Here is a 19,000-nt window from a genome sequence, read left to right on the forward strand (position 1 = left end):
AGTGAACTTCGAATATATTCAGAAATGTACTGCTAGCATCGTAAAAGTTTAGTACAGTCTTTACGAAACGGTGACAAAAATTCTCCGGAAACTGAAACGGAAATCTTTGGAAGGAAAATGACGTTATTTTCGTCAAACTCACTCACACAAATTTAGATATCCGGTATTTAAGGAGAGTGCAACTATGCCACTGACTGCGTTGTTCTTCTCGCGCAGGCATCACTAGAACATGGTAAGATAGATTTCCTACCGGGGCGCACAGTCTGGGGCAGATAGTAGCTATCACTAAGACGCTCCACAGTTCGCAATGTAGTAGTCTCATGATGCATGTAGATAGAAACCACAGGAAAAACTCTTCTTCACATATTGTGTTGTAATGAAAAAGCGTATCACTTTCTATTTTCAAATTCAGAGAATGAATTAATCTGACTAAACTAAGTGTATCCGGAAAGTTTAGAAGTACTTGAGCGATATGTGAAGCAACACGTCAGCTCTGCGTAATTCTGAACAGCGTTTTCTATCTGTCTGTGTGGTATATTACAGAAGACTTTAAAGTCAACGTGCATTCTTACACACGAGAGTGATAAAACCCTTTGGAAATGAGATTTACCTTGGATGTCACATCGACTCCTTCCACGAAGTTTTTGTAAAGAGTAGTGACACTTACCCGAAAGAACGAGAAGGGTGCATTTAATACATGTCATTTATACCAGAGATAAATGTGTTGAATTTCGAGTAGAATATATGGCACAATTTACTAACTCGGGTAATGTAGCTCTACCTATCGTTATGACTACATCTCCATTGCTTTCAGTCACCATTCTGCATTGAAAACTCCATATTCATTCAACATTTCGCTATTACAATTGGTCAGTTCATTACAGTATCTTCGTGGAAGACGAGCTGAACTATCTTCATAGATTGCCTGTTGTAAAAACACCAATTATTGTAGTTTCACAGTGCGTTAAAGGTGAGTGAACTTAAAAGACTAAACAAGTGCAGTGTTTAAAAAATAGATATTCATGTTTTTGTAGTTGTATTTATCAAAAAATTAAAATCATAAACCCTATAAAACAAGTAGAAGAAAATTTCCTTTACGAAAGTTTAACCGAAAAATATACATTATATGCGTTAAAACATTCAGGGACATTGCCATGAAAAAAGAACAACAATCGTACTTGCATATTTAGATTACAATCTCAAAAAAGTACATAGATACTACTAATACTAAGGAAACCTGAGAAGATTAGTTAAAATAAGTAACGATGATTATTTCTTAAATAAGTTTTTCCTGTAGAATAAAACAGCATTATCTGCTTGTGAATATACACGGACGAATCTTTATTTTTATTTTTCGAAATAATGCCCAAGTTTTCTACTAATTTTATTTCAAATGTCCCTTCTGAGATGGATCGGATTATTTATCTGGAACAAGAATATAGGTCACAAATTTCTGTTCACAGAATCTATCAGCTGTCCAGAATGGCAGCAGGCTGATCGCCAAGAGACGCTGCACCGCGATGTATCTTGCAACATTGCTTCCTTTCAAACTTTTCCAGGCAGAATCGATTTCCTCAAAACACAAAACTCAAGTCCCATCCATGCAGCCACACCAACCACGAGCAGGGCCATAATGACATAAATTTTGGCTGAGATGCACAGATAGTGGCTGTAGGAGAAGGCAACCACAAACCCAATGGACTGCCACAGTCGGAAGTTACTGTAAGCGGCATCTTCGTTGCCAGGGAACACTATGGCGTACAGTGCTGTGGAAACAAAACAGAGTTTAATTAGCCAATAAGATATCAATTTACATTTCATTGTGTTTTATAGAATGTATTACGTCTAACTTCACATAATATTAAGCAAAACGGAAGAGAGTATTGTGCTACACGATAGTGACCAATTAGAGACGGCTGCCCATTGTCCATATGTCAAGAGAAGATCCCTGACAGCTGAAACGGACTTAGCGCGGCCACTTCAACGAGCAATCATGTAACTCTATCTTGTTTACATTTCTATAGCAACAGAGTTGCCACAATGTTGGGGGGGTGTGGATTTCTGTGTTGCAGATGCTGTTTGCAGTTCATAGCTGGTAACAGCGCAGCTAGCTGTCAGAGATTATCTCTCCTCATATAAGTGAGTAGTAGTCTAATAATTGTGAAAGTCATATGCAAATGTTGGACTTTGAAAGTGAGCCTGGCGATATGTTACATTTGTGGGAGGGGAAGTACGCTAGGAACTGGGGCTGGGGATATCGTTTTCTACCGTCTCTCCCCACTTCCCCTCCCACAAATGTAACACATCGCCAGGCTCACTTTCAAAGTCCAACATTTGCATATGACTTTCACAATTATTAGACTAAAATTTTAAATTTCTTAATACAGGGTGATTATAATTAAACTATCAAAACACTAGAAATAACACCACTAGTCAGAATGACGTCAAATAGCAACTGAATATTATCGGAGAAGGGGGGAAACGTATGGCAGAAGAAAAAAAATGGACCAGTTAATTAGCGTATAGTTTCAATAATAATCACATAAAACGTCAATTCGTGTTCGAAACCATAACTTCAATCCTGATGACGAACCTACGCAGGGTCCTCAACTAAGTGCTACTAAAACCGAGTATGCTGATTTAAATGAACAATTCTGGCATTCAAGTGTTTAAAAGTGATTTCTTGTTGAAAGCAAAAGGAGTAGCAAAATATAAAGTAAGAGTAAAATTTGGATGCTTTGTTTATGGACTACTCCAAGTGAAATTGTTAAGGTAGGAAGGTTAAGTACAAAAATTTAAAGATCAATCAATAGGAAAGTGAAAACCTTAATTATTTAAAAGATAAAACCATAAAAGTGAAGTTAGATAGGCTTTTGCTAAAGCCTCCTTAGTTTATTATAAAATATAGTAATGTAGTATTACAGTGCAAGATTGTGTAAATATTATTGCCAATAATACCTGCTTCACAGGTGATTAAAGTTCAAGTACATACAAATCTTTAATGAACAAATTTACGGTAGTACTGTTAGAAGCTAAGTTATGCACATTTTCAAAGATAGTGTAGCTTTGGTACCCATCACGACTGGTTCGTTTTGAAGTTAATTAAGTCCAATGTTGTATTTCATTACCTTGCAAGTAATTTAAATGAATGGTTAGCTTTTAGAGTTAGTTTTTACTATTGCAATAATCAAAGATCCACCTATTAAGAAAAAATTGAACTGTTACCGTTGCTAAGGAAAACTGCTATATGCAGGGGAGCTTGAACAATGTATATAAGATGTTATTCATCTTTATTTGTATTTTTCATGTCATTCAAGATCGAAACCCCTCATGTCCAAAATTAGTTCTGCTCTTCATGCACTGATGTTTCAGTATTTGATTAAGTAATGCCTTTGAGTGTGGCTGTCATTAGTATGAGTTCGGTGCAATTTTGCTCCCCATAATTTACTGGTGTGTGTATATATATATATATATATATATATATATATATATATATGTGTGTGTGTGTGTGTGTGTGTGTTTTATTGGTAACTGGTGCTACACACAGTACAGAGTGCATTGTGGCAGTTTGTATCCTGTTTGCTATTCAAAGGGAAATCTCAACAGAAGTAATTTCAATAACAAATATCCAATTTTCTCAAATACATATTTCCAAATCAATGTGCCTAATTAGGCTGGCGACCGTTAATTTTCTTTCATTCATTTATGATTTTACCACTTCTGTTAATTCCCAAGGTTAAAGCCCTTTTGTTTATCTGTTAACCTCACAAAATTCGAAATTATAGTCAGATACCCTTTTCCGTTAGACACACACACACACACACACACACACACACACACACGCACGCACGCGCGCGCGCGCGCGCGCGCGGGCGCGTTCGAAGTTTGAAGTCCTCTCAGAGGGTAACATTAGCGTGTTTCACGGCACGTTAGTGTTATAACACGAGTAGTGATGTGCGAACGTGTAGTGCACGGAGAATTGCCCGAACACTGGACATACCCGTGAGCACGGTGCGTAAAATCCTACGAAACATCCTTCTTTGCTATCCATTCAAAATGACCCATGTGCACGAGTTGCTTCCTGTTGACCTGTGAGCAAGAGAGACCTTTGCTTTAGAATTTATTGCTCGCACGGATATGGACAATGATTGGCTGTGGAAGATTTTGTGAACAGACGAAGCCCACTTCCATCTGACAGGATATGTCAATACACAGAATTGTCGAATATGGGCAACGGAAAATCCACACGCAAATCAACCAGTTCCACTTCATCCTGAAAAGGCCACTGCGTGGTGGTGATTTACGGCATCATTTATCATAGGGCCATATTTTTTCGAAGAGACAAGTGCTTCCATCCGGTCCTGTTACCTTTACAGTCACTGGTAAGCACTATGAGTGTCTTTTGCATAACCACGTCATTCCAGCTCTCCAACAGCGTAGATGTGTGGACGGGATCACTTTTATGCAAGATGTCGCTTCTCCGCACATTGCAGATTCAGTTAAGCAGCTGCTGAAGCGCCATTTCGGAAATGCCTGAATTACAGCCGCCATTTCCCTACCGCCTGGCCGTCCCGATCACCTGATCTTAATCCGTGTATCTTCTGGCTGTGGGGCTATCTGAAAAATGTTGTGTTCAGTGTTACGATTTCAAACTTAGCTGCACTGAAGTCACGCATTGTGCAACACATTCTGAGCGTGACCCCGGAAACACTTCGATCAGTAGTGGAAAATGCTGTTTCTGGATTTGAACTTGTTGCAGAAAACCGTGGACAGCACATTGAACATTTTTTGCGCTAGTCACAAGGAAATTGATGATCCGATTAGATGTTTATTGATGCTTTTAATGCCCTTTTTTGTCCCCAGGACAATTAAAAACCGATGTTAGTGATGTTTTTTATACGGTGTTTGGCCTCAAGACAATTAAAAACCTATTTTTCCCTTCCGATGTGATATAACCTTGCCGTGGAGTATGGGCTTACGTAACTAACAGTATCACACCTGTACACCCATGCTCACTGAGTAGTACTGTTTGTTTAACGTCAAACTTACCCCTTAGGGATTGTTGTTCGATTTATTTGTCATTTGTAGTCGACCACTATTAAATTATGATATTTGCAGCGACATCTATGACTACATTTTGTAACTATCTGTTTGTCTTCTGCCATACGTTTTCCCCCTTCTTCGATAATATTCCGTTGCAATTTGACGTCATTCTGATCAGTGACGTTATTTATACAGCGGTTTGGAAGATTAAAAAAGAGCAGAGAATTAGGGTGAAGTGTCTTGCTTTCGCGGACGATCTTGCCTTTCTAAGGAACAATAGAGAGGAATCCAAACTTGCATTGGAAAAACTACATGAAATCTCACAGAAAACTGGGCTACAAATCTCCTACGAGAAAACACATTATATGGAAAACAAACCTGTAGACAATCTCCCCATTACTACTCAACACGGGAAAGTGGCACAAGTTGCCCACTTCAGATGTCTGGGAGAGATAATCCAACCATCAGGACTGAACTCAATAGCCAATAAAGACAGAATCTCCAGATTAAAAAAAGCATATAAGCTCACTTGGAATCAATATAATAAGAAATATATTTCTGTCAATGCGAAACTAAGGCATTACAACACAGTAGTCCTACCAGAAGCACTTTACGCTGCAGAAACTACAGTGATTCATAGTCATACTAAGATCAGAGAGATTGAAAAGCAGGAAAGAAAAATTTTGAGGAATATATATGAACCAGTGTTACGGGAAGGAATTTCGATGAAGAGGGCAACTAGAGAGATTTCCAAGGAAATAAAAACAATAACAGACACCATTAGAAAGAGAAGGATGAAATTTTATGGACATATCAGCAGGATGAATCAAAGCAGGCTCACAAGAAAAATCTTTGAGATAGTAAACAAGAGCAAAAACAAGAGAAAGTGGATCACTGAAGCAGAAGAAGACATCAAAGAACTGTGGATCACACAAGACAACATGAACAATAAATAACAGTTTAGAAACATCTTACAGAAACACACACTTAAACAAGAGCATAAGGAGAACAGAACGGGAAACAGATGGTCGGAAGAGCGCAAGAGAGAATACAGTGAACGTATGAAGAGAATTTGGGAAGAATGAAGAAAGAAGAAGAAAGAAGAAATCATGACTACTTGAGTTCAATCGCTCTGTCAAAAGGGAATACTCGAAAATAATCATAATAAATATACTCATTTGTTTACATCAGTGCTTAGTACATTGTTTTAGCATAATGTTCAAGAAATTGTATTTCAGGCAGATATACAGGTCTACTTTGGAGAGAAGGTTGCGTTATAGCTAATCACCTCCGCGACAGACCTATGCTTCAAAATGAATGCAGACTCTAGCCAACCGTGCGGGTTGGGCCTAGTATTTGATCAGAACGGCGCCTGTGCAATGTCCACGTCGCAAGTGTCAGTCATGATCAGAACAGTCTTCTGTGTAGTTGTGAGTACATTATCTCGAGCAAACTGTTGGTGCTCGTACGATGTGTGCTTCCGTCACGGAGCTAGCCAAAGTGTTTGTTGTTTCAAGAGCCACCATGTAGAAGATTTTACAGGAAAAGCGGAAAAACACCATCCGCTAAGTCAAAATGCGGACGGAAGTGTTTGTTAAGTGACCGTGACACGTGGTTATTGAAGAGGATTGTGATGAAAAATAAGAAAACGACAGCTAAAAAAGTCACTACAGAACTGAATGTCGCACTCGCGAACCCTGTCATCACCAAAACAACAGGAAGAGAGCTCCATAAGCAGTGAATTGCAAGGCGATTCGCAATCCCAAAACGAATCATCAGTGATGCAAATGCCCATAACAGGAGCAATAGAAGAAATTAGTTTGGTCCCATGAGTCTTGTTGCACACTGTTTCCAACTCTTAGCGGCGTTTTCGTCCCACGAGTGAAACAGGGCGGCGGTTCGGTGACAATTTGGGTAGCGATATCATGGTATTCCACGGACACCGTGGTTACGCTGCAAAGTCGCAATACTGCCAATGATTATGTGCTCCTTTTGTCCCACGGTACACTGTCCCTTCCTCAATGATGATACTGTGTTCCAATACGACACGGCACATGTTCACACAACTCGCGTTTTCTATGTCTGGTTTTGTGATCACGTGGATGAATTCTCGCGTCTCGTCTCCTGTGGCCACGGCAGTCACATAATTTCAATATTACTGAGCCATTGCGGTCTATTTTGGAGACAATGTTGCGTTATCGCTAATCACCTCCGCCACTGTTACCTCCGCTTGCAAATATTTTGCGAGACGAATGGTATGGTTCAAATGGCTCTGAGCACTATGGCACTTAACATCTGTGGACATCAGTCCCCTAGAACTTAGAACTACTTAAACCTAACTAACCTAAGGACATCACACACATCCATGCCCGAGGCAGGATTCGAACCTGCGACCGTAGCAGTAACGCGGTTCCGGACTGAGCGCCTAGAACCGCGAGACCACCGCGGCCGGCACGAATGGTGTAAGATTCCAAAACTGGCTCTGAGCACTATGGGACTCAACATCTGTGGTTATCAGTCCTGTAGAACTTAGAACTACTTAAACCAAACTAACCTAAGGACATTACACACATCCATGCCCGACGCAGGATTCGAACCTGCGACCGTAGCGGTCACGCGGTTCCAGACTGAAGCGCCTAGAATCGCACGGCCACACCGGACAGCTATAAGATTCCCTTGAAAGCCATACATGACCTGCATTTACCCATTCCGAGATGAGTGGAAACTTTTCAATAGCAACTGTTTTCCTACACTGTGCTATGCGTGGGTAAGTTTTGTGTTTTTGGTTTTTCCATATTTTGTCCACCCTCATGTAACACTTGAAAGGCATTCTTTAGAAAATTTGAGAGGTACCTTTGATTTAAGAAACTTAAAAGCTACAAACTCACACAACCCAAACATTGTGATAATTTATATGATATAAAATTGATGTGTTCACTCACTACAGTTGTGAACACAGGTCTGCTGTCTATCGCTATGAAAGCGCTAAATTTGAAATTGCTGTTTACCTCATTTGTTTCCGCCTACATTTGAGAAAGTCAGTCCGTTTGTTTTTAAGATCTTTTCTTTCTATCTACAGCTACTCAACTTACTGTGGTTTGCCAGTTCATCCTGTGGTCTCACGAATCATGTTAGATGTTTTGTTGACTGTAGGTACGATCAGCCTTGAAAGTGCGATTTTAGCCGGCTGAAATGTTATCTGTCAGGTCCAAATCTGATCCACTTGGCCAGTCCCTCACTTAAGCGACTTATACGTGTCTCGAAATTTCTAGAATTCCTTGCCATTTTCGAGACGCTTTAGTTTTCATGCAATTTTATTCCACGAAAGTTAGCTGTGGAATTTAGAGGCGGACATCTGTAAAAATGTTAATCCTTTTACTAAAATGATGTGGGGAGGGGCGGTCGTGACCAACATGACACCCTCCCACCTCACCCTCATCCATGCACAGGGCTTGCGTGGTATGGACCCCATAAGACACTCTAAATTGAGGGGAGCCTACCTGGTCTATGACCGCTGAAACGTCCGCAAGATGCCGGCCGAGGTGGCCGAGCGGTTCTACGCGCTACAGTCTGGAACCGCGCGATCGCTACGGTCGCAGGTTCGAATCCTGCCTCGGGCATGGATGTGTGTGATGTCCTTAGGTTAGTTAGGTTTAAGTCCCATAGTGCTCAGAGCCATTTGAACCGTCCGCCAGAACGTCGCCATGTTTGGTCAGAGCTCAGAATTGTTTCAAAGGCGCGATCTGTTGAATCTTTTTTAAACTCATCCGACCATTTCGGAACAATGATGTGGGTCATTGACTCGTTAAAAGTACGTACTACCTGCAGGATCCTATCGCTAAACCAACGGATTCACATGATCCGACGGTAGACTCAGTTTCAAGTGTAGGAAACCAGCAGCATAGACGACGGAACCACCAGGTGGCCTAACTTGCTTCGGAAGTTAGCTAGGCTCGAAACACACCCGTCAATGCTCACGACGCAGAGATGACAAACAAAACAGTCAGCTGAACGCACATACACTTCGATGGGATGCAGGAACAGTTTTACAAAAGTTAGTCTGTCCAAAACACACAATTAGGCTGTCTTTTAGGAAAAGAGTAGGTACGTATCGTTTGCCCGCGAGACGATGGCAGATGTATTAGGTTCCGCCATCCCTTGTAAACATCCCTGCTGGATAATACACTCAGGCACCTGCCTTAACGGCGATGTGTTGACAGATGGGCGCATCGCCTCATGTTTTCGATATAATTACACCCTATCATTGCCAATGGCCTTGCTGTGGTATTAACACCGGTTGCCGTCATATTACAAAAGCTAAGCGCTGTCGACCTTGGCTAGCACTTGGGTCACGAAAGCTGACAACGGCCGGGAGAGCGATGTGCTCACTACATCCACATCCAATGACGCCTATCGGCCTGCCATTTGCTTTTACCAAGATGTACAGTGATTCATCAGTCCAAGATATTTTTCTATCTATTCATGCGCCCGTTCTTATTTCTCTTTCCTACGATGTACTTTGAGTAGAGAGACACGAGTGGGCTGCATTTTTTTGTTGTTGCTCATAGCGAAGAGGCTTCTTTAGGGTTCTTCAAAAAGTGCGCCAATTTTCATATATGAAACTACGAATTTTAATTTTTCAAAACATATTAACAAGATACATATTCTTAGTTAGTTAGATGGTTAGTTACATGTTCCGTAGATGATTTGCACTGTTATTTTGTCGAAATGATAATTAAATTAAAAATTAGATCGTGAAAAGTTAAATTACCAATCACTCGAATCCAGGTATTTACAAAATTCATTGTAAAGATTGTGATACGTTCTGTATAGGTCAGACAGCCCGGAACTTTAATGTCAGATACAGAGAACACACTAGAAACACTGAACGCAACCCATTAACCTTCTTTCAACACCTACAGATAGAACAACATACCACAGGCAATATAGAAAAAGCAATCCAAATTTTGCATGTAACACCTAAAGGTCGCTTACTCCATATTCTGGAAGAGGTCGAAATCTGCACACATGCACACAAATATCCACAACAAATATTCAACGAGCAATTAGATCTAAAACATAAACACTAGATAGAAAACTTTATTCAAATCATCGATCATGGAAACGGATAAACAACCAAAGACATAAGCTAAGCCAAACCAATCACACATTCACAGATAAAAATAAACAACACGGTAACCAAGGGAAATCGATAAGTAACTGCTCTGATGTAAACTTATAACATCGTTCGTCAAATGTCAAACAAAGAATTGTCACACACAACACATAAAATTCAGGCTATAACTTCCAACAAATATAGTATATGAAAGCTACGTCATAAAATAACTTTAAAAGACGTAAGAAAAACGCTTAAGTGACGAACCAGCGATGTTATAGATAAGTTAAGAATTCCATAAATGTGTAGTTGTCAATCTCATATATGACAAGTAAGCTACCGTCTGCCCTAGAAAATAATATGTAATAAAACCATTACTTTCAGATCGCCTGATGATTCCAATAGTGCTGAAACGGGCCAGTCGTGATTTAAAAAAAAATAGCTTTTTGGACTTAATTCATAATGTCTTTATACGACTTATATCGAGCTGATGGCCCATTGGAAACAAAATATAACGAAGAGTAAACAGCGCAGTCACCACGATTCTGCCGAACTGGAGAGAGTTGTGCCGATCGAAAAATGACGCACAGCAATACTAAATGAAATGTCACGGTGTACCGAGTAATTCTGGGAAGGAACGAGCAAAGCGGAGAAAGGCCGCACTGTGACCCATACGCGGCCCACACACTCTGCCCGTGTGAAGTTTGGCATCTCGTAGTTGACTCTGATTTACACAATCGAACCCCTTGGAAAGATCACAAAAAGTACAAACTGGCGTATATTATGGTTTAATTCTTGTACTATTTGATGAGTGAATGTATAAGTAGCATTTTCAGCCGAGCAACCCTTCTGTATGCCCTCTTGAGTACATTACTTTTTCGAATATTTTGGAAAAAGATGTCCGTAGGGAAACTGGGCGATAATTGTTTAAGTCTGTCTTGTCACCTTTCTTACGAGGTGGTTTAACAAGTGCATATTTTAACCTGTCTGGAAAAATTCCCTGTGCCAGTGATGGATTGCACATATCATTAAAGACAGTATTTATTAAGCTGGAATAACTTTCCAGAATTATGTTTGAAATTCCTTCTACCCCACATAAGCCTCTGTTTTCTATAATTTTTATAATTGTATTAATTTCAGTGAAGTATGTTGGTGCTACTGCTACCCACTTAAAGTTTTATGAAATGATATTTTTTTTAATGTATTCTCTTGCTTGTTCAGCTGAACCATTTAATCCTATATTTGCTGCTACTTGTAGAAAGTGACTGTTAAACGTACTTGAAACTTGCGCATTATCAGTCGCAACATTGTCATTCAGTTTAATTGGTTCAAATGGCTCTGAGCACTATGAGACTTAACTTCTGAGAACATCAGTCCCCTAGAACTTAGAACTACTTAAACCTAACTAACCTAAGGACATCACACACATCCATGCCCGAGGCAGGATTCTAACCTGCGACAGTAGCGGTCGCGCGATTCCAGACTGTACCGCCTAGAACCACTCGGACACCCCGGCCGCCTCAGTTTAATTGTTAAGGGATCTTATACACTGACTGGCTGTCCTATCTCCCATTTGACAATGTTTCATATAGTTTTAATCTCATTAGCTGCATTATTTATTTCTATTAGGACTGCATGCTTCTGGATATTTTAAGTACTTTCCTTGCAATGTAACAGAATTTTTGTAAATACATGTAATGTCAGATCTTGACTTTTACATAAATTTACCTCTTCCTCTTACATGAGATGTTAATTTCCTTAGTTATCCACAGCTTACTTTTTTTAATGATCTTCTAGATAATTTTTCGGAATACAATTTTGAAATATTGTTAAAAATTTGGTATAGAGTAAACTGAATTTGAAATTAGCATCTCTTTCTATATATACTGTACCTCATCCCATACCACCCGTTTTAGCTTACTCTTAAAACGCTGTGTCCTGTTCTCATTAAGAAGCCTCACTGTTTTGTATTAACTTGCCTCAGGGTTGCAAGATGCCATACTATTTGTTTTCATTAATTGTGCATCGTGATCAGATAGTCCCTTAACTACTGGGTATACAATAATTGTTTCAGACTGAGCATTGTCTATAAAAATGTTGTCAATCACTGTCCTGCTATTTGTGTTGCACACGATTTGAAAAGTTGGCTACTGAAATTAGCTTGAAACATCTTTTTACTGTCCGTATCTTCTAAGAAATCTGCACTGAAATCTCCACAAACTACTGTTTCTTCTTGTCTGACAGGTAGCTCAATGATGCGTCTAGATTTCTCATAAACAGCTGAAAGTGTCCTAGAGGGGATCTGTAGACTTTTACAATTACTAGAGAAGTATTCTGCAGTAACGTGACCACCACCCTTTTCCACTTCAGGTATGGAATGTGATGTCTGGCATATGACATCATCTGCATTGCTGTCACGCAAGAACTCTCTCTGTGAAATTCGCTGTGCCTGCCTCACGAGACTCCACTAGTACTTCGCAAAATACATGTCGAATTTCTTCTGTTAACTCGCGAATGTTGCGGAGTTTGTTGACATATACCAATGATTTAAGGTGACCCCAAAGAAAAAAAAATCGCAAGTGGTTATTAAGTCACATGAAGTTGGTGGCTGTTCTTGTTCAACATTACGCGACATAAGGCGGTCCAGAAACTACTCATGGAGCAACTCAATTGTTTCGTGGAAAGTGTGACAGGTGGCGTCATCCTGTTGAAACCACAACTCTAGAACGTCCATTCCATTTGAATTAGGGCACAAAAAACCTCTTATCATCCTGCGCTATCGGTTTTGCATTAACTGTCACAGTTTGTTCAGCCTCACCATCAAAAATGAAGGGCTCTTGATGCCGCCGGCCCAAAAGCCACACCAAATTGTCACTCGTTGTGGACGCATTTCGCTCTCTTGTAAGGATTTTCTGACTCGCAGATACGGCAATTATATTTATCCACAAATCCATTTTAGAGTAAATGTGACTCTTCACTAATTATGGTGCTTCTCAAAAAATCTTCGTCTTCCTGTCGTCTTCTCAGAAACCAGCTGCTGCGGTAACTGAATTCCGTAAGGGTAATAATGGATATCATATCGGAGAATTCGCTGTACTGACGAACATCCTACGCCAAATTCTTGGGAACAACGAAGAACCGCCCTCAGTGGACTAACAGCCACAGCGTCACGAATCACCGCAATGTTTTACAGAAGTCGGCCACAACGAGAGCGCCCGAACCCTTAATGTTCACTGTTGAAGCCGTTTTATTAAACTCTGAATCAAGTCTGTGAACTGTTGAGTCATTCGATGCCTCACTGCGCCATAGAGTCGTGAGAAGACGTCGCAAAACTGCTGCATCCGTTCTGATAAAATATTGTCACTATTAGCACACGCTGAGCAGCAGTAAAGGACTCCATGGTTAGACACACAATGAAGAACAGCGTGAAATTCAGACTGAAGCAACAAGAAAGGCAATAGGGGTAATTCACTAAATTACAGGCCCATGTTATTGATATCGATATGCAGCAGGATTTTGGAACATATATTGTGTTCGAACATACGAATTACCTCGAAGAGTCGAGACCTTTCAAGAGTCGAGGGACATGAAAGGAAAACAATGGTTGGGAAGGGAGTGAGACAGGGTTGTTGCCTATCCCCGATGTTATTCAATCTGTATATTGAGCAAGCAGTGAAGGAAACAAATGAAAAATTCGGAGTAGGTATCAAAATACATGGAGAAGAAATAAAAACTATGAGGTTCGCCGATGACATTATAATTCTGTCAGAGAGAGCAAAGGACTTGGAAGAGCAGTTCTACGGAATGGACAGTGTCTTGAAAGGAGGATATAAGATGAACATCAACAAGAGCAAAACGAGGATAATGGAATGTAGTCGAAAGAAGTCGGGTGATGCTGGGGGAATCAGATTAGGAAATGAGGCGCTTAAAGCAGTAAAGGAGTTTTGCTATTTTGGGAGCAAAGTAGCTGATGATGGTCGAAGTAGAGAGGATATAAAATGTAGACTGGCAGTGGCAAGGAAAGCGTTTCTGAAGAAGAGAAATTTTTTAACATCGAGTATAGATTTAAGTGTCAGGAAGTAGTTTCTGAAAGTATTTGTATGGAGTGTAGCCATGTATGAAAGTGAAACATGGAGGATAAATAGTTTGGACAAGAAGAGAATAGAAGCTTTCGAAATGTGGTGCTACAGAATAATGCTGAAGATTAGATGGGTAGATCACATAACTAATGAGGAGGTGCTGAATAGAATTGAGGAGAAGAGGAGTTTGTGGCACAACTTGACTAGAAGAAGGGATCGGTTGGTAGGACATGTTCTGAGGCATCGAGGGATCACCAATTCAGCATTGGAGGGTAGCGTGGAGGGTAAAAATCGTAGAGGGAGACCAAGAGATGAATACACTAAGCAGATTCAGAAGGATGTAGGTTGCAGTAGGTACTGCGAGATGAAGAAGCTTGCACAGGATAGAGTAGCATGAAGAGCTGCATCAAACCAGTCTCAGGACTGAAGACCACAACAACAACAACAACAACACAGCAACAACAACAACAACATATTGTGTTCGAACATATGAATTACCTCGAAGAAAGCGGCAAATTGACACAGAGTTAGAAAACGTTATTCTTGTACAACACAACTAGCTCTTTAAAAATTGTTCAAATGGCTCTGAGCACTATGCGACTTAACTTCTAAGGTCATCAGTCGCCTAGAACTTAGAACTAATTAAACCTAACTAACCTAAGGACATCACACACATCCATGCCCGAGGCAGGATTCGAACCTGCGACCGTAGCGGTCGCTCGGTTCCAGACTGTAGCGCCTAGAACCGCACGGCCACTCCGGCCGGCACTAGCTCTTTACTCACACGAAGTGTTGAGTGCTGTTGACAAGGGATTTCAGATTATTCCGTACTCCTAGATTTGCGGGAGGCTTTTTTGACACTGTACCGTACATCCGGCTTGTAATCAAATTCCGTGCTTGTGGAATATCGTCTCAGTTATGCGACTGGACTCGTGATTTCCGTGAGAGAGGACACAGTTTGCAGTAACGGACGAAATGTCATTGAGTACGGTAACACAGAAGTGATTTCTGGCGTTCCCCAAGGTAGTGTTATAGACCCTCTGGTGCTCTATATCTATATAAATAATTTAGGAGTCAATTTGAGCAGCCGTCTTAGGTTGTTTGCAGACGATGCTGTGTAAGTAGGCTGGTTAGGTTTTTTATTGGTAACGCCAACTCTGTATAAAAATCACTGGCTGTGCTGTGTGCAGTCTGTGGCTGCTTTGCATTGTTGTAATACTCGCCATTGTAGTGTTGGGCAGCGGCATCTGCATTGTTGTCTTTACTGTAATATTTTTCTGCTTGAGCTATGTCATGTTTAGATATAAGCTGCTGTTTGCCAGGCATAGTGCTACTGAACTTTAACTTGTGTTACTCTGCTAAGCCAGATTTATTTTTATTGTTGCTGCACATTGCCTCATATTAGTTGTAATGTTGAATTGCTTGGTAATTTAGCTTTACTGTAGCTTGCTTTGCAAATTTGATTTTTTTTGTCCTTGCTGTTTGTGTTACTTGTTTTGTGCTGCTGCATTGGCTCGTCCCTTAGTTTAGCATCTGAGCTCAGTAGATTTAAGTTAGCTTAAGAGGGGGTAGACTATATAAGAAACTGACTATGGAGAATAGGTAAAGAATGCATTGCAAAGTTATATGAAAAAGATTTGGGCCCAAATGAGTATTGTACAATCAGAAGTAATTATTTTGAAAGAAATATGAACAGAGTACAGAAAGCAGGCTTAGATAGGACTTTTTGGGAATAATGATGAACAAAGGGAGATCTCCATGCAAAATACTGCAGTAAAACAAACCCTGTCCTTTCCCTTTTGTGTTATCCCACTATATGTTTGTGTACCCTTGTGTATTTGTTTTCTTCCTGTCTGTGTGTACTGTTTCATAGAACTTTTTTCTCTTCTAATACTAAGTTACATTCACTATGATGAGGAATACTGTTATCCTCAAATACAATTGGCATTAATAATGTGTTATTTACTTTTTAAAGATGTTTAGACATTATTTATTCTGTTTTGTGTTAATGCTCATGTGTGAAGTTGATGTTTCGAAAGTTACTCTGATCTTTTATGTATGTACTTATGTCATAATTCCTGTAACACTGATGTATATGTTATTTCGATTCTTTTGTAAAGCCCATATTACTACAAATGTTATCTGTATTATTATGTTTTTAATGATGTATTTTGTACCTTTGTAATTGTATTCTTATGTTATAAAATTGTAATTGTCACCAGTTCATGATATTATTAACTTGTTAGTTACATTTCACTGCACACGTTTCTGTTGGTCATAGTATATGGACAATATGTGAGAAGTAGGGACTGTTAGTGTTTGCACGTGTGTTAATAATTCAGCAAGGGACTGGATAACAGCATTGCTGGTTCTAAGGACAATTTCAAAAACTTTGTGAGTGCACAAGTGGTGGTTTATGGACTTGCTATATTATCCGCAAGACTCTTCAATGGTGATTGTGCACCTGCACAGTCACAACAGATGGCTGCTGGCTATCTCTACAAGGACTACAGTGGGTCTGCATCTTTCATGACCCACCAGTACCATTATCTCTACAAGGACTACAGTGGGTCTACATCTTTGATGATCCATCAATACCATTATTTCTACAAGGACTGCAGTGGGTCTGCACCTCTGGTGGCCCACCAATACCGTAATCTCTACCAGGACTACAGTGGGTCTGCTCTGTGATGACCTACCTACCAATACTCTTCAAAATTTCGACTGACTCTGCTGTGGGTTTGCTCTGTTGTGGCCCATTACCTGTATGCATGTCAAGAGTCAGCACTGTCTTTCCGTTGGAAGGACAACACTACTTCTTCAAGACTGCATGGAAATCCACTACTTCCGTGTGCATTTTCTTCTACTGCTCAGACTTTGAGAAAAACACTACTATTTTACCGTAATGAACGATCAGGACTGTCTTTATGGACTGTGAGAAAATTTGAGCTTTTGATCAACATTGTATTAATAAGTGTGTGCATTTCATTTCTTTGTTATTGTAATTATGAAAAAATTTTTCAAATCTGTATTGGCCACTGCCCAATACAATTTGTAAAATTTTTTGTGGGGAGCATGGGGGCTATGTAAGTAGGCTGGTTAGGTTTTTTTATTGGTAACGCCAACTCTGTATAAAAATCACTGGCTGTGCTGTGTGCAGTCTGTGGCTGCTTTGCATTGTTGTAATACTCGCCATTGTAGTGTTGGGCAGCGGCAGCTGGATGTGAACAGCGCGTAGCGTTGGGCAGTTGGAGGTGAGCCGCCAGCAGTGGTGGATGTGGGGAGAGAGATGGCAGAATGTTGAAAACGGACGATCTAGACGTGTGTCCATCAGAAAGAGTAAATTTGTAATACTGTATATCATGAACTGATATATACACTCCTGGAAATGGAAAAAAGAACACATTGACACCGGTGTGTCAGACCCACCATACTTGCTCCGGACACTGCGAGAGGGCTGTACAAGCAATGATCACACGCACGGCACAGCGGACACACCAGGAACCACGGTGTTGGCCGTCGAATGGCGCTAGCTGCGCAGCATTTGTGCACCGCCGCCGTCAGTGTCAGCCAGTTTGCCGTGGCATACGGAGCTCCATCGCAGTCTTTAACAGTGGTAGCATGCCGCGACAGCGTGGACGCGAACCGTATGTGCAGTTGACGGACTTTGAGCGAGGGCGTATAGTGGGCATGCGGGAGGCCGGGTGGACGTACCGCCGAATTGCTCAACACGTGGGGCGTGAGGTCTCCACAGTACATCGATGTTGTCGCCAGTGGTTGGCGGAAGGTGCACGTGCCCGTCGACCTGGGACCGGACCGCAGCGACGCACGGATGCACGCCAAGACCGTAGGATCCTACGCAGTGCCGTAGGGGACCGCACCGCCACTTCCCAGCAAATTAGGGACACTGTTGCTCCTGGGGTATCGGCGAGGACCATTCGCAACCGTCTCCATGAAGCTGGGCTACGGTCCCGCACACCGTTAGGCCGTCTTCCACTCACGCCCCAACATCGTGCAGCCCGCCTCCAGTGGTGTCGCGACAGGCGTGAATGGAGGGACGAATGGAGACGTGTCGTCTTCAGCGATGAGAGTTGCTTCTGCCTTGGTGCCAATGATGGTCGTATGCGTGTTTGGCGCCGTGCAGGTGAGCGCCACAATCAGGACTGCATACGACCGAGGCACACAGGGCCAACACCCGGCATCATGGTGTGGGGAGCGATCTCCTACACTGGCCGTACACCACTGGTGATCGTCGAGGGGACACTGAATAGTGCACGGTACATCCAAACCGTCATCGAACCCATCGTTCTACCATTCCTAGACCGGCAAGGGAACTTGCTGTTCCAACAGGACAATGCACGTCCGCATGTATCCCGTGCCACCCAACGTGCTCTAGAAGGTGTAAGTCAACTACCCTGGCCAGCAAGATCTCCGGATCTGTCCCCCATTGAGCATGTTTGGGACTGGATGAAGCGTCGTCTCACGCGGTCTGCACGTCCAGCACGAACGCTGGTCCAACTGAGGCGCCAGGTGGAAATGGCATGGCAAGCCGTTCCACAGGACTACGTCCAGCATCTCTACGATCGTCTCCATGGGAGAATAGCAGCCTGCATTGCTGCGAAAGGTGGATATACACTGTACTAGTGCCGACATTGTGCATGCTCTGTTGCCTGTGTCTATGTGCCTGTGGTTCTGTCAGTGTGATCATGTGATGTATCTGACCCCAGGAATGTGTCAATAAAGTATCCCCTTCCTGGGACAA

General features: G+C 41.4%; 1 protein-coding gene across 3 annotated transcripts in view; it reads right to left on the minus strand.

The window, feature by feature from the left end:
- Positions 1-1,183: 1,183 nt before the first annotated feature.
- The window catches only part of LOC124722858 (UNC93-like protein), a 409,177-nt gene continuing 391,360 nt past the window's right edge, over positions 1,184-19,000 (minus strand). For 2 of the 3 annotated variants that reach the window (XM_047247985.1, XM_047247984.1), the window contains one exon: positions 1,184-1,766. In XM_047247985.1, coding sequence (XP_047103941.1) covers positions 1,546-1,766 — 221 coding nt within the window. In that variant the 3' untranslated portion in view covers positions 1,184-1,545. The remainder of the gene's footprint in view (positions 1,767-19,000) is intronic. The other variant, XM_047247983.1, reaches the window with a different exon arrangement.

The sequence above is a fragment of the Schistocerca piceifrons genome, chromosome X (genome assembly GCF_021461385.2).
Source record: "Schistocerca piceifrons isolate TAMUIC-IGC-003096 chromosome X, iqSchPice1.1, whole genome shotgun sequence".
NCBI lineage: Eukaryota > Metazoa > Arthropoda > Insecta > Orthoptera > Acrididae > Schistocerca > Schistocerca piceifrons.